This window comes from Mercurialis annua, linkage group LG1-X (genome assembly GCF_937616625.2).
Source record: "Mercurialis annua linkage group LG1-X, ddMerAnnu1.2, whole genome shotgun sequence".
NCBI classification, from domain to species: domain Eukaryota; kingdom Viridiplantae; phylum Streptophyta; class Magnoliopsida; order Malpighiales; family Euphorbiaceae; genus Mercurialis; species Mercurialis annua.
The window spans coordinates 2,369,477-2,386,823 of NC_065570.1; the positions used below are offsets into that span (position 1 = coordinate 2,369,477).

A 17,347-nucleotide genomic window follows, 5' to 3' on the forward strand; every position below is an offset into this window, starting at 1 on the left:
ATAGCCCAGACATGATAAAAGCAGCGAAACTTAGTTTGGTACTGTAATAAAAAATGATTAGTACTAATAATAATTAGGCTTAATAATGCAAAAATACCTTAATTTTGTATTTTTCAATTTATAGTTTAAGCTTTTAAAATCATCAACTTTAATTATTTTAGATTTTGAATTTTGAATTTTTACTTTAAATCATGAATTGTTAATTTAAATTTTAATTATAGTTATTTATTTAAATTAGAGTATAGAAAATATGCTTAATTGCATAAAAAAACAACCAACTTTAGTGTATTTTTGGTATTTAATATAATCTTTTTTTCTTGACATAAAAAATCACCAACTTTCATTTTTTGGCATATTCGTTCACGACATGTGAAACGGCGCTGTTTTGAATGTAAAACGGCGCTGTTTTGAATGTAAAGCGGCGTCGTTTTGCGCTTAATTTTTCAAAGGAAACGGTTACGTAGACGAATATGCCAAAAAATGAAAGTTGGTGATTTTTTATGTCAAGAAAAAAAGATTATGTTTTTTTGATAATTGAGGAGGGGGAGCGTTTGGGAGGAATCGAATCCACGACCTAGTAGTTTGCTGCCTAGCGCTTATACCATTTGAATTATAGCTCATTGGTAAAAAAAAAGATTATTTTAAATACCATAAATACGCGAAAGTTGGTGATTTTTGGTGCAATTAAATCAAAAAAATATGATATGCCTTTTATATTGTAATAATTTATATTTTTAACAAAAAAAATAATTTCAAATATAAAACAATATAAATATTATTTTTATTTTTTTATTAATTAAAAATTAAAAAATAGATGAAAATATAAAATTTGAAAAAAATTAAGTCATAAATTAAAAGAAATGAGTTGTTTTTCAATAATTAAGCTTATAATTAGTAGTAATATAATTAAAATGTTGAGCTGTTAACTCGTGACTCACTCACCCACTCGCTGTCCACCTTAAGCCAATAAGAATTGAGATATTGTATGCGCAGGGTAGGCCCACCACTACTTAAGTTATGCCATAGTGCGCATTGCGCTTAGCTCGTTCATATTTTGACACGTATGTGATTTTATGATCTTTATCGATGGATGTCAGTAGTAAGAAAAAAGCTATTCTTTGTGCCTGTACTTTACAGTTTTCACTTATGCGATCCTTATACATTTATTTTGATATGTATATTAGATAAAAGATACTATGTATAAAAAAAAACTAGAGTTTGTAATTTTGGCATATTACTTTAATACTATTATAAGTATAACTTAAAAAATTAAATATTTTATTAGTAAAAAAAGTCGACTCCGTATATTAATATTATACAATCAATCCAAGTAACATATTATCACTGTCATTAATTTTTATCATAGTTAATTAATTTTATAAATTTTGATTTTTCACAATTTGATCAAAAAAATTGAGTTGACAATTATTCATAATTGTCTATATTTTTCAAGGTAAAAAGTACAAAAAATCCCTCGTAGTTTTTATAAAAGTACAAATCAGCCCTTTAACTTTTTTGGGGTATAATTAAGCCCTCTTTGTTTTCAAAGAGAACAAATAACCCCTTTCATCCAAAATCATTAGAAACACTCGTTAATGGCTGACATGTCTCTCATAATCATATAGAAAAAAAGTTCAAAAATAATTTTAATATTTAAAATATTTACCAAAAATTTGAGGGGATAAGTGTCTCAAAAGTAAATTAAAAGGGTTTATTTGTTTGATTTTAAAATAATAAGGGTTTAATTGTTCAATTTTTAAAAACAAGGGGGCTTAATTGTGCCTAGATAAAGTAAAAGGGCTGATCTGTACTTTTAAGAAAAACTCGAGGGCTTTTTTGTACCTTTTGCCTTTTTCAATGTTAAGAATATGATTTATTTTTAATTTTCGCATCACAAAAACGACCTTTCTAAAAATATCTTGTTTCTAATTAATTAAATTTAAAATAAATTTATAAAAAATAAAATAATAAAAAAACAAGTACAGTATATCTGCACTATTGGGTGGCCACATGGTTAATCTTTTATATTGAAAATAAACAAATGTTTTAGAAGTTAGGTGGGACAATTTAAATTATGCAATATTTCACTTATTAAAAAAGTAAAACACATATTTGCATTCATGCACCATTGTCTTTAAAATTGAATTCTTCCATTTTTATCTATTTAAATTAAGTTTCTATATATTTTTTATTTTACAGACATTACATCCATCTGTCAAAAAAATAAAATATGTGTACTTCCCGCGTTGTTAATGCACCGAAATAAATTAATTATCTATTGTTTTATATTTATTTTAAAATTAGCTCTCTGTTTATATTTTTATTAAAAGTATGCCGTTCAATGGATTTTTGGCGTACGGTTTATACTTTCTTAACAGTAATTAAAGGTTTAAAAATCTGATGTATATAAATTATAGTAGAAGGATGCAATTTAAAAGGTATAATAATACAGGAACCTAAATGTATGTTTTGCCAAGGCTGATAATGAGCTGCCCCGGAAAATTTGTTCATGAAAATGGAAGAATCTTGCAATGAAAAAAGATTTAACTGTCAGTGATGGAGAGATAGAATTTTAGTACAAACAGTTAACTTGACAGAAACATTGCCAGAGATTTAAAGATCCAAAAAGGACGCCCTATCAAATCTTCTTCACATGCCATTTTTTTTCAACTGACCATTTACTTTTCTAGAAAAATCAAAAATGACATAACACTTTCATTATTGACAAAATTGCCTTTGTGAGGACACTTCAAGTCATAAATTTAGGGTAATTATGTCATTTCCTTACCGTACGAGGGAAATAAAAGCCGGGGCATTGGTTCACTTCCCATAACTCGCGTGATTCATATTAGAAGCATTTGAACTAGTTGTTAAAAATCCGTATTAAATGAAAAGCTCGGACAGTAAAATTTTATAATTAACCTCTTCGAGAGTTTATCTAGGTGATCGGCCACCGTCACAAAGGAGTGGCCAGATTCCGCCGAGAGTTCTCTCGTCAAATAATTATCTTTTTTGTTGAAAAAATCATAGAAATAAAAAGGTATTGGATCAATAAACGTGTAAAAATTATATGGCTCTCTATTCACTAGTTAGGTTATGATCCATTTATTTGTTTTTATAATTTATTTGCTAGTTAGAAAAAAGACCATGAAATTTAACCAAACCAACTCAACTAAATACTTTGGTTCGATCTGGTTTAATTTCCATTTGATTTAGATACTTTAAATTACAAAGCAATAAAACGTTTAGAGTTTAATTGGCATCAGCTTTTGTCAATTGCTGTAAGTTGTAATTAACGAGCAACCAGTTAGAGGGCATTGTTGTAAACTTGTAATAGGAAGCAGTGACTTCATATTAATTTTCTTAGGCAAAACACATACTTGCCCCTTGTACTTAACTGTTTTCCTCAATTGAATCCCTGAAGTTCTATACTTTATTATTTATCTCTATCGGACTTCTATTCGTTATTATATAATCCTTTATAAAAATAAGGCTGACCCTCGGAATGTAAGATACACATTTATTAATGAAACGTATTAATTAAAACATGTAAAGAATTCATAAGTTCGTGTTATGTGTGATATTTTATAGCAATTTCTGTGATTTATCATTATAGAAGGACCACAGTTTCCTTGTTGCAGGATATTTAAATTGTATTTCATGAACATGCACCTTAAGCTTCCATCATCAATAAATTGACAACTTTTGTAGCCAGAAGAATTGACACATTATAATTTATTTCAACAGAATTGGACCCAATTGTAATAAAAAGTGCTATAGATAGAAATTGCTGTGCACAACTTCAAATTAAATGACATTACGAAGCACCACCATCAATTCCATCATCCTTTCTTCTTTCATGCTTTCTAGGGCATGGAACAAGCATAAATATCAAGTACAGCCGAGTGATAAAGACAAACATGGAGCAATGTCTTATGTCATAAATGCTCGAGGATGACCGAGCCATAATATTAACTCCGGAGGACGATATTCTTTTTCGAAAATATTAAAACCAAAGGGAATGAGAAAGAAAAAAGAAACGACTATTCTGCTTCTTCTAATTGGCCGAATGAAATGATATTTCGTAGATAATTTTCTTCGGTTTGTTGAATGAACTGGTTTACCATCTAGTCTTAAAAAAATTAAAACAAAAACACAAACAAACACTTCTATAGAATAAAAGTTATAGCAAAAAAAATAAAAATAAAGAGATGACGCCTAAGACTATTAAACTATCTGCTAAAAGGTCTCAGACCGGTTTTTCAAGAGGATAATTTTACAACAACCGCATGTTATAAGCAAATTAGTCTTAAATTATATTGATTTTTTGCAACAACTAATTAAACTAGATGTGTCAGAATAGACTGATGGATCGTATTTGTGTCATGGTTTTTCACCTTTTTAATACAATTAGGATTGACATGAGTAAGACTCATTTAAATTAATGTTTCAACTTTTTTAATCCTAACAAGATACAAAACTTAAACATATAACATGAAATAACTACACACATGACTAACACAACCAACACGACCGATTTAGCTTGTAAAAATATTTTAAAACATGAACATTAATTTCAACTTCAAATGAATCAATCCATACTCAAATTATAAAACCCTAATATAGTTAATTTTATTTATACATCAATAAAGGTAATAACTTCATATTTGTATTTCAAAATTGTAACTCTTTTATTTTTATATTATTACAATTAGACAACTTTACAAACTAACATGCATGCAGCACAACTTATTTATCTCGTGTTATAAGTTGACACGTTTTTTTTAATACAAACTGATTAAAACTCATTTGCTGATTTTACATATTTGGCGAATTAGATTATCGTATCACAACTCATTTCGACAGTAGGACTCTATACCTAAACTAGACTTATTTCTTCACCTCCAACCAAATAATGCCATGGTGATATTATGAGACGTTGATCAATCGTGTAATCCCACCAGCATCAACGTGAAAGAGCTAATAATTAATCCTTAAAGCCCAATTAACAAAGAGAAAAGGACATTAATGAAGCTAATCACATCTCATCAAATGCTTTAACTAATAGTTTTAAACTTGAGTGGTATTCGAACCAATCACAGGAGAAGAAGCCACGTCATTTGTGGCATAAATTAATAATAAGACCACGGTACTTGCATAATGGATGCAACAATGGCATATCAGCTGTGTACTCATGTGGTTGTGGGCCCCCTTACTACCCATTTGTTAATTCATGGGCCCCCAAAAAAGTTTACAATGCATATTTTTGTTAAAAAAGGACATTTTTTAATTTCCCTTTTTACATTTAGGAGGAATGCTAAGTGAATCTTGTAATTTAATTGCAAGCGTTGAGACACCATGGCCATTATCTCACAATTCAGTTCACGAACATGTGCACTGCACCATCACCAACTCTTACAATTAATCTACATATAATTGTCATAATCTGATGAGCCAGCGTGTTAGTAAACCTGATTTCCCAATAAAATACTACTAATACTGAAAATTAGGAGAATAGAGCTAAGTCTACAGCTATCAAGAGTTAAATACAAATAAGATTATGAACTATTGTTAAAATACTAAGATTTTAAAGTAATCCTCCAATTAAAATTTTAGTTTTTAATCTAGAAGGAGAATTTTGATATGATAAATTTTTGTAAAATATCTTTCTTTCTTTTTTTAAGAAATTGCAAATTCTTATATTTTTGTTTTACGAAAGAATAAGTTTTAGCCGTACTTATAAATTTTGACATCCAAAATTCATGGACTCAAAACTTTTAATCGAGAAGTTTAAACAAACCCAAAATCTTTTTATAGGCACCAATTAGAGTAGCTAAGTAGTTATCCTCAATTATAATAGACCCCTCCCTCCCTTTGTCCCCTAAGGAGGGAGAACCCCATGTTGCACCCAACTATTCTTTCTATTCAACGTCCATGTCGATGTCCAATCTATGCAATTTTGTCTATTACATACAAATAACACATAAAAATGAGTACAAGCTTAGGGTATTTACAAATGGCAGCTTATCTGCGATATAAAAGGCCGACTTCTTCATCATTTTGTCTTGCACTTGATATATTTACATGTAGACTAACAAACGTTCAAATAATTACAGTCAATACAAAATCTGAGATCATAAGAGGTGTAAACAGACCAAGCCAAGCCCCCGAGTTGGGCCAAACTCAGTCTTGAGCTAAAAGGAGTTTAACTTCTCAATCACAAGCTCGAGATCTAACAATATCCGAGCTCAACTTGAGTTTTATAAAAATATAAAAATAATTATTATACATAAGCAGATTTAATGAATTGTTTTCACTATAAAATATGCAATTGAACTATTACTATAATATATATTTCAGTTGAGGTATAAAGAGTAAATATAATGAAAATTATTAAGTTTTATAGAAGAGAGGTGCGTTTAGACACGAAACTAACAAGCCTTTATAATTGGTACTCGAGCTCGGCTCGATCTAAAGTTTTTTCCGAGTAGATATCAAATAACTCACAAATAACCCATCTTGTTTACACCGCTTAGTTATAGTATAAGAAAAGATGAGCCCAAACTCATGCTGGGCAAACAATATCCCAGTTTGAAATTTATATGTGAGAGAATCAAAATGGATTTTAATTATTTAATTATTTCAACAGGAGATTATTGAATTACACGGTAGATACAGCCGAGAAAGATTATGAATCTCAATGAAATTATAACTTTACCACCAAAAATGACTCACTTTTCCATAATGGTGTCTACCACAAAAACATTATGGCAAATGGAGGAGCACAATCACAAGCAGCAACCAAATCCAATAACAGTCACAACTAAACTACTGAGGCATTTGTAATGCGATTATCAAACGAATTGACGAGCGAAAAAGATGTGGAAGCAAAATTTCTCATTAACCAAAATGGGATTACCAGTGTTTGGTCAAACTCAAGAACCTGCTATTTGCTACCTCAGATTCTACTGGAATCCCTTCCAAAGATGAAACGCCTTGTCCAGTCGGAAACCACCAAGGCTCTTGTGCGCCAGCTCACTTGCTTGCTGGAGGAGAAAAAAAATATATAAAAGAATGAAATACATGACGCTGAAAAGGTCGGGCAGTTAGCATTGGATAAAGGAGAGTTGGTTACCTCGCATAGACGGAATACCAAAGCCACTGACTGCTGTGCCCGATTGAAACCCAATCACCAGGTAATTGAGCTGCCGTCTGCTCTCCTCCTAATGGAGCAAATTGCCCAAGATGCTTGTATCTGGATACCGTGGGCATAAATAAAATTAGGCAGCTCTTACTGACTGTTTAAAGAGGCTTCAAATATTAACTCATTCGATTCAAGAGAACAATGAATACGCGTCATTAAAACAGCACAACTGTGTAATTCTATGTCATTTTCAATCTTTTAAACCAAAGAATGATAATACCGCAATATTGAATACAAATCATGAAACCAAAAAACAAGCTTCTTTATATGCTAAAATTATAAAATAATGAGTAACCTGAATGGGCGAAAACGATGGCGACCTTCTCCCCTGAACCTCAGAGGGCCTTCTGGATTCTTTTCAGCCTCTTCTATGCGGTTGAAGCAAGTGGCAAGGTAAGTACCTTGTTGAGAAGCAACCTGAAAATGTTGCACACAATAGATTAAAAAATAATTGTATTGTTCCCAAAAGAATTATAAGGCTGTAATAAAACAAAGCAATATAGCACCTGAGCTGTTGCTGGGAGAAACTTCATCTGAGAATCCACTTCAGAAAGAGCTTTTTTTAGCTCTTCGATATTTAGTTCGATGGTTTCTTTTGCAGCATCCCCTTTGGCTTCCTTCAGAAGATCAGCTATATTGTGCAATTTCTTATTCTTCAAATAAAGTTCCACTTGGGGGTATCTTTCGCAAATGTCATTAATGACTTCTTTAAATTCTTTTACTGTGAGAGTTCCAGAGTTATCCTTGTCTGCCTTCTTGAATATTGCTGAGATATCCTCCTACAATGACCATGGTATGAGCCAAAAAAATAAAGGAATCTGGGTAATAAATTCATCATAAGGTAGACTAGACCAATCTTCAATTTGATAAATGAAAGACATATTATAAGGATAAATTGCTAAAGAAACATAAACAAAAACGGTAATACAAACACTGCTATAGACAATTGATATTGTGTTACAATGACATAAAAAATGTGAAAGAAAAAAAAAGAACAGAACAGGTACCATGACTTTGCGCTGGTTAACTGTTGCACAATCTCCAAGTGCATATATATCATTGCATCCTTCAACTCGCAACCATTCATCAGTTGCTACAGCACGCCTGTTAGTCTGTACACAGGAAAAGACTATCAAATATATTTTAGGCCGAGATTAATATTTGTTTATTGCACATCAAATTTCAATGAAGACAATCAGCCAATAAATATTTAAGAAACGGAAGTGATATACCTGACCAATTTGCTGCATAAAATCCCTTATGACAGGATGAGTTCCGATTCCAGTTGACCAGACAACCATTCCATAAGGTATAGAAGCAGTTGACCCGTTTCCCCGCACCTTGGTAGAAATTTCTTTGTCAGATACTTTCACGACCATTGACCCCAACTGCACATCAATGCCATCTCTTTTGAACTTTTCTTCAGCAAAATCTGTAATTCTCTTGTCAAACCTGCATATTGTTCCACAAAATTAGACATCTTCGACGAGGAAAGTTGGGAAGTATATCCATTTAAAGCAGAAACCCATTTCATGCCAACTTTATATCTTTATGTGTTCTGTTTCACATTAATCATTCCCATCCCTATCCCTATACATTATAGAAGCTCAAGATAGGAACCAAAATACAATTGTTACTCTGAGCAATTAAGGAGTGTTTCAATTAACACAATATAAAGCCATACCATACAAAGTTATTAACATTGAAGCACGGACAAAAAGAACAAGTAGAAGGCTTAGTGAACCTTACATGCCTAGTATATGATCCGCTGCCTCGAGAAGGGTTATCTTCACAAAATCTTTGGCTGCAGGATACAATCTGACCAAGTCTTCATTAACATAATCATGAAGCTCTGCAGCAAATTCTACACCAGTAGGGCCACCACCGACCACCACAAAATGAAGAATTCTCTTTCTTTCTTCATCACTTAAGTTTGGAAGACTAGCCTTCTCAAAAGAGTCAATAACTTCCCTACGGATTTTCTGAGCATCTTCGACTTCCTGCAATGAAAAAATGCATATTTCTAGATTTTAGCAGCGACAGTATAAGAGGAAACTTAGATTCTGGCACCAGATCATAACAAAGAAACTATATTCTACTGCGGATATTATATATATTAAAAAACAGAAAAGCTGAAGAAATTGTTAAAACAAATAAAAATTCAAGTTACCTTCAAGAAATTGCAATGCTCCACCACGCCAGGAGTGTTGAATGTATTTGAGCGAGCTCCCATGGCTATTACAAGGTAGTCATATTCTACATCAAATTCTTCTTTCCCATTTGAATTCGACCGACAGTGAACTTTTTTGTTTACTGCATCGATCTTGAAACATTCAGCTTCCCAGAAACTAACGTCCACATTTTTCTGCAAAATTGTGAATGAAGGATAATCAATATCAGTTATCAACATCCATCGATTATGTATTCCTTCAACAGCCCAGGGAATTCTATAATCTAATCAATTCTCCCCCAGTAGCCAGCAGCACTCTAGCTTCTCACGTATCTATTTTGTTCTGTATCATTATTCAACACTAAACAAAAGGAATCTATTTAGTTCTGTAACATATTCAACACTTAAAAAAAGGGTATCTATTTTGTTAATTTCAATAGCCATGGAAAATTCTCTATCAGTTCTCCCCCAGTAGACAATTTTGCATTTCCATTACAGTTCTAGAGGTGAATTCACCAAGCTAATAGAATTCATATTATTTACATTATAGCCTGTTTTTTTTTTTATCAAGATTATACTTTATAGCCTGTTTTCAAATAGAAAAAGGCTTAAAAGATAGAATAAGAGAAATTGAAATTGCGAGACAACAATGACAATAAACACCAACCTAATAATTTAAATATTGAAAAACAAAAAGCAAAACAGTTTCTGTTACCTTCCTGACAATGTTACGAATAGGTTCGACAATGCTACGAGCTTCAACTGTACCACATGTAACACTTGGTAGCAGGGGAGTGAAGGCGAAATAGTTTCGAGGGGAAATCACTTGAACATCATATAAAGGATTATCTAACTTCTTCAGAAAACTAGTTCCTGCCCAACCAGTTCCAAGGACGACTATCTTCTTTTTCTTGGGAACAACCTCAGATGGTGCCATAGCATTTGCATCAGCAAAAGCTACAAGGCCACCGCCACTGCAACCATACAATATTCATGTAAGAGGAAGTGAATAAGTGGTAACATGCTAAATTAGGTGTGACTTTATTATTAGCCATAAATGCTTCTCTCAATTATTTTGAGTCCTTGACTTAAAGTCTAAAAGGACACATGCAACACCTTCTTTAATCTTTAGCCACTCTCGGAGGACAGTACAGAAATTATTAAAAAAAAATCAATAATTATCCAAATACACTATTTGAATTCTCGTAACATTTTCACTCCTAGGGCTAGGTGGGATTTAAAGTGAAGAAATGATGATTTTTTACAAACATTTTGGTTAAATCTATAAAGTTTGCTAAATCTACAGATTTTATTCATCCAAAATCGTTCAATCTGAAAGGGTCTTACCGCCTTAGTATTAACCATAAAAAGAATTTAATGAGTATTTCATGTCTTCTAAATGTCTCATAATTATCATTAGACTCGGTGTAAGTAAATTGCCATTAATCCAAATTAAGCTTGTGAAAGCCACAAACTCATTCTCTATATTTCTATGAATTCAACTAAAATTAATATATCCTGTCGTCTAAATCTCTCATACTAATCATTAGATTCAGTGTAAACAAATTGTCACTAATCCAATTTAGGCTTATGAAAGCCACAAATTCATTCTTCATATTTTATGAATTCAACTAAACTAATATTTCATAAAACGCACAGTTCCGTGCTTCCAGCAGTCTATTTCCTCTAAGACTCTAATTTAAAGTATACATCAAATTCAAGCCTAAGAATACATATAAGATTCTTATAAATCAAGTATAGAACATCCAAAACATATAATCATCCATGATCCATCCTGTGTAGCAAATAATTTCCCTTCCTTTTTACACACATAATAAATCGAGATCTAGACAGTGTAACGCGTTTCAGCAATGCAGTTTCTCATTGCTAAACATTGCAATTCACTAAAAAATTACAGTGTAACAGAGACATCAGAAAACATGTACATAATAATCATTTCATATTAATTTTAGCATCAGAAAACAAATAATCATAAATTATAGCAAAATTAAACAAACAAAAAACGATAAACACACATAAAAAACGAGAGTAATGCATAGAAATTAACAAAATTAAAAAAATGAAACAGAGTACGAACCTGACGGCGCAGAGAATAGCAAACTTAGAGAGGAAAGGATGTTCATGGAAGCCTCTAGAAGCTCTTTTATACAGGCTTAAACCTTTCATTTTCGCTCTTATTTAGATCTATTTCTTCCAGAAAAAAAATCAACAGAAAATTAAAATCACAACAAAAAAAACACAGAGAAATATAATAAAACAGAGAATCAAATCAAAATAAGAAAAGTAAAAAGAAGCGTACAGTATAATGAAGAAGAACAAGCAGAGAGGAACAAGGAGAGTCCGAGAAGTTAGGAGAAAACGTGATGGCGTGTAAAAGTAGTCGCACTGAGTCGCTGTCGAGATGGTTCCGATTCTTCCGAGTCGAGAGGTGTGATTGTGTAAGTAGGCTGCGATTGACTTGTTGAACAAGGAAATGGGGCCACGTGTTATTCGGCGATGGTGTTTATTGTCGTTTTGGTAACTGTACGCGTGTTTGATTCTGTGGCCCACTTTACAGGTGCATTTTTTGTAATATGTGACGGTGATTTTTATTGTGTTTAATTTTAGCCGTTGATTATTAGTCACATGATCATAACAATTTTTTTATTGACTAAATAAATAATGTTTTTATTATTAGTGCTTGAATTTTCTCAAATCTACTATTTTAGTGGTTGGAGTTTTTTCGTTAGTGTTTTATAATTGCCAGCAGGAACGAATTCAGGATTGCACTTTTTATTTTTTGAGAATCAAAGATGCATTTTATTACGAAACTTAAACGGTTGCAAGCTCATTGACCGAAAAAAGAACACTTCCGTCAAAAATGCAATCTCTACCGAAAAATAGACCCCACTTTGCTAGGACATGAGCTACTAGGTTACAATACAAAAACACATGACAACCTTCGCTTTATGCATGGCAATCTTCCACCAAGATCTGTAAGTAGTTCGCAGCATCCCCAGGTTTACTCAGCCTGTTAGCAACATTCAACGCATCAGTTTCGCAAACCAAGTTGTTAAAGTCCAAAGACCCGGCGATATAAAGACCAAACAAAACAGCTTTCACTTCTGCTATTGCAGCAATAGTACATACCTGCAATATCGAAACTCCACACCTGATGACTGAACCTGAAGAGTTTCTATAGACCGCGCTCAAAACTGACAACCCTTTGTCCACCGATGCTGCAGCATCAGAGTTGATCTTCAAATTCAGGATTAACCTATAACAACTTAAGAATGGAACCCTAGCCGCACAGCATCCTCTCCCAACAAAAAAAAACAAACCCTAAGTTTGGCTTTCTTCAAGGCCACCGCCGATCAATATTTTGATCGGAGGTGGTCTCGTTCTCCTTTAATTTAGTTTTTATTTATATATTTTATTTATGATCGTTGTTTTTTGCTATTTTATGTTTTTATTTATGGTTGTTCTTATCTCTCCTTTTATGGAGTTTATATTTTCCTCTGTGAAAATTTTATATTGCCCTTTATGGGATTTGATGTTCCCTTTGTGGATCTTCTATTGCGGTGCAGATTTGAATCGTTTATGATGGAATTTTTATTTTTAGGTTTTCAATTGAATTCATTCAAATATATAATCCAGTTGAACAATTCAGATTGAAACTGTCAGAGCTGTAGATTGTATTTTGATGAAGTGCACTTTGAGTCTAATGCCCAATTGACGAAATCCAGATCAGTTGCGTCCAGAAGACATTGTGATGCTTTATCAACAATTTGCAATTTTCGATTTTATATTGCTATCATCGGGAATTCTTATCTTGTAGATTTGCGCAAGAAGATTGCAGCTTTTGTTATTTAATTGTCTTTTAATGTATTCGCACGAAGCTATATGATTGAATTGTAATACTTTCTCTAGTGCTGCAATAAAATCCCACATTTCTTCTCAAAAAAAAAAATTCAGAATTGCACTTTAAGGGAGTTAATTTTATAAAGAAATAAATTTAATATCTGTATTTTGAAAAAAAATCTAAGGCTATATGAATTTTTTTGAATGATAAAAGTTGAGAGGGGAGGGGGGGGGGGGGCAATTAATATAAAAATCAATTGAAATGAACAATTTAATTCATATTATTTTAAATTGTTTTATATTTTATAAATTTAGTTTAATTCAATTTGAAAGAATTAAATTTGAATTTGAATCAGGTCGATTCAAATTTAAATTACACTCCTATCAATAAATGATTTCTAGATGAATGCTATCTTGAAAATTCTTGCTAGGCTGGATCATTGGTGAGCAACCATATGCTTAACAAATAACAGCAACATTTCATACTCCACTTTGAATAAATCTATAGACCACACATTGCATTTATCACGCTTGTGAAAGGTATTGTAATAAATTCCTTTTGTTTATTAGTATTCATCAGTACGGGTAAGCATTCAGTCGGTTCGGTCGAAATCGAACCGACACCTCTTTAATCGAATTAACAGTTCGATCGAATAGCATTACTCGAATTAACCGAATTAGATAGTTTAACCAAAAATTAAACCGACCGAATAAGATAGGAAAAAAATTTAAAATCAAACCGACCAAATAGATCGGTCAATTTGGTCGGTTCGGTTAAAACCGATTAATTATGAGGAAAAATTAAAAAAATATTCAAAAAATCGGTTAATTCAATTTGTTCAGTTAATTTAAATAATTTAAAATTAAAACCGAACCGATAACCGAATAACCGAAATTTTTTATATACAATCCGAATTACGAATCGACTAAAATTCCAGCTCGGTCGGTCGATTCGGCCAGATGGTTATTTTGCTCACCCCTATTCATTAGTATTGTAAGGTTTAATTCATGTTTGACCAATCATAGACAATTGATTGAGTCATTGGTAGTCTGGTACTGTATTTTGGACTAATTATCTCATACAATAAATATAATATATTTTACAATATTTTTTATAATTGATAATTGATGGATACCGAATTCTACTGTAAGTATAATGGAGCCGAGTTGCAGGAGATCCACTCTCAGGCGACACCGGACTCCCCCTGAAGACCGAAAGAAATGAAGGAGACACCGAATCTCTAAGATTCGGTAATACACTAATAAAGACCGAATCCCACATGATCCGCCAAGAGCGCGTCAGGTCCGGGATTCGGGTAAACGACTAAGTATGGAAATATTGTCCTATTCGGACACAAACACTACATATGGAAGGATAAGCTCTACTTTAGGAAGATAAGACTATTCAGGAAGACGTTCCTAAATAGGACTCTTATCAAATTAAGGTAGATCCCGACAAATCAGGAGAATCTCTACGATACGGCCGAATCCCTACAAAGTAGGATTCACCTGCCTAATACAACTCTACTAGGTATATTCGACTACTATAAAAGGAGCACGAGGTATGCCTAGAATCACAATTACATTCATATACTCAAAACGCTGCTCAAAGCTCTAGACTGACTTTAGCATCGGAGAGTTAATCGGACAACCACCGTCCGGTTAGCTTCTACCCTGTTTTGCAGGTTCACTCACCGGTTCAGAAGGCAGACTCTATCAATAATTATTTTTGAAAAAAATGGTCAATTTGATCTCTAAACATAAGATTCAGAGTCAAATAACTCATTTTTAACTATTTAAATCAATTAAATACAATACTCTCTATTTTTAAGTTAATTAAAAATTAAATTAACCATCATATCTTTGAACTTGTTTTGTATTGTACAGTTTGTCTTTAATTAACTTAAAAGTAAAGTAACTGTTTTTAATTTATTAAAATAGTCGAAAGTAAATTATTTAATCCTGAGTCACAAATTGAGAAACCATATTAACTTTTTGCTCAATTTTTTTACATATATTTAAAACATGATAATTATATGTATAAATAATTAGTTGAATCTTAGCATGTATTTTGAATATTTCATTACTTCATCCAGAAAATTATCTAAATTATATATGTGTTCAAAACACATGTGCTTTCTCTTATTGCCACGTTGAGAATTTCATACATGTTAATTCAGCTACAATTTGAAAATATTCACATCAATTTGTAAAATTTTAAAAATTCTTACGTATATCTAGTTTACGGTATATAATTTTACGGCATGTGATATTATTGAATAATTAACCACTCCATAAATATTAAATAATTTTAATTAATAATAATTTAGGCCGAGATAAGAGAAAAGATTTGTTTACGCCAAAATTAAAAATATATAAAGCTCATTTTCCTCTCAAGAATTAGAAAAAACCATCGTGATTAAGAACCTCAGAAGTAGACTCCAATGGTTTGTTTAGAAGTTAACTCCAAAGATTTGGCGAGAAGCTGACTCCAGAGGTTTGCCAGAAGCTGACTCCAGAGTTTTAGCCAGAAGCTCATAAATGATTCTTCAGAAGGTCTACAAAGCTCAATCATTCTCAGAAGAATAAGCCCGTAATTAGATTGGCCATTAAACCGTGTTTAATTGGCCAGAACCCCAAAAATATTTTTGTCAGAAGTTTAATTGACCAGAAGCCTAGGATCTCATGTGCTGACAGTTTACTTGAAAGCGGTAGTTCAGATGAATAAAGAAAGCCAACAGTTTTTTTAGGAGTGGAGAAGTGGGAGTGAGAACATGGACAGTTAAGAAGGAGTTATCACCTGCCAGTTTCTACAGGTGTTATAAATAGAAGAGAAATCCAATATTTGAACCCCCAGCAAAATCAACCAAAAAACTCAACGACTCTCAAGAGATTATCACTACCAAAAAATTTTATTTTAAGAAATTCTTTGTACACAGTTCATAATTTTCTTATTTTCAATCTTTATTTTTGACATTACTTTCAGCGTAGTTTCATTTACAGTGTTGAATTCTAAATTTTAATTACAAAAGTTTTATGTTTATTTTTAAAGTTCTCCATGAATTTTTCTTACGAACCGTTTAGATTTTTACGTCATTTGAAAATCAGTCACAATCGCTTAATCAGTTTTTAATTTTTAATTTGAAATCTAACCTTAGTCAAGCTCGCACACACTTTAAAGGCACTAACTGTTTTCTTAAAAAAAAAAAAGGGAAACAAGATTTCTTTAATTTGATTAAGTAACCGAAGGATGCATACTCCTAAATATCAAGCCACTCTAAAATAAAATATAAGGTTGCATAATCTATGGTTAACATGAACACAAGTGGATAACCAAACTAGAGGATTTTTCTTCTTTTTTATGAAACATTTCTATCAATCTATTATTAATGTACACCCATCATCGACTTCACTTTTGGACCCATGGCCAAACCATATACATGGGCTGCTACAACTCTTAAATTCATTCAACTTTTATTTAATCTTAATTTTTTTTTTGTACGACTTATTCATTTTCTCTTATAATTGGAAGTTGCTCCCTCTATTTATTAAAAAATAAAAGAAGATCTACACTTATGATGATTGAACCTTTTATAATATGCCAATTTTTATTTAATGAAAAAATATATGCTATTTTTACTTTTATAATAAAATCTACAAATCAGACATCATGTATAAACACAAAATATTAGTTCCATATCATCGAATTTAATGTTTAAACTTTTCTCATTTTTTTTATAAATGTGACCATTTCAAATTTGATTTTCTAAAATTTGATAATTTTTTTAAAAAAAAAAACATAAGGAAGGAGTGATATTTTTTACTATGAAATTTGAAGCTCGAATAATAAAAATAAATGGATCGGGATTCCCTCAAGTTCATTTTCAACTTGAGGGGGTAATGTTCAGATCTACACCGTTCATTATAAAATGAACGGCGTAGATTAATTTAATTAAAATTGTATCTTTTTGATCTACACCGTTCATTTTATAATGAACGTTGTAGATCTGAACATGACCCCCTCAAGTTGAAAATGAACTTGAGGGAATCCCAATCCAAAATAAATAAATAAAAATTTGACAATCAACAAGAATTTAGATGAAAAGATTAGA

At 31.8% G+C, this 17,347-nt stretch overlaps 1 protein-coding gene across 2 annotated transcripts; it reads right to left on the bottom strand.

The window, feature by feature from the left end:
* Window positions 1-6,619: 6,619 nt before the first annotated feature.
* Window positions 6,620-11,856, bottom strand: LOC126664707 (external alternative NAD(P)H-ubiquinone oxidoreductase B3, mitochondrial-like). Of its 2 annotated transcripts, none has more exons than XM_050357220.2 (11): window positions 11,695-11,856; window positions 11,473-11,579; window positions 10,090-10,348; window positions 9,375-9,569; window positions 8,954-9,204; window positions 8,437-8,656; window positions 8,212-8,316; window positions 7,711-7,983; window positions 7,500-7,621; window positions 7,136-7,255; window positions 6,620-7,046 (listed from the first exon to the last, which is right to left on the bottom strand). In XM_050357220.2, the coding sequence occupies exons 2-11, from the start codon at window positions 11,559-11,561 to the stop codon at window positions 6,959-6,961; spliced, it is 1,722 nt and encodes a 573-aa protein (XP_050213177.1). In that variant the 5' UTR covers window positions 11,562-11,579; window positions 11,695-11,856; the 3' UTR covers window positions 6,620-6,958. The 2 variants fall into 2 exon arrangements, with proteins under 2 accessions (XP_050213177.1, XP_050213178.1); XM_050357221.2 differs by having other exon boundaries at window positions 11,473-11,585.
* Window positions 11,857-17,347: the final 5,491 nt, after the last annotated feature.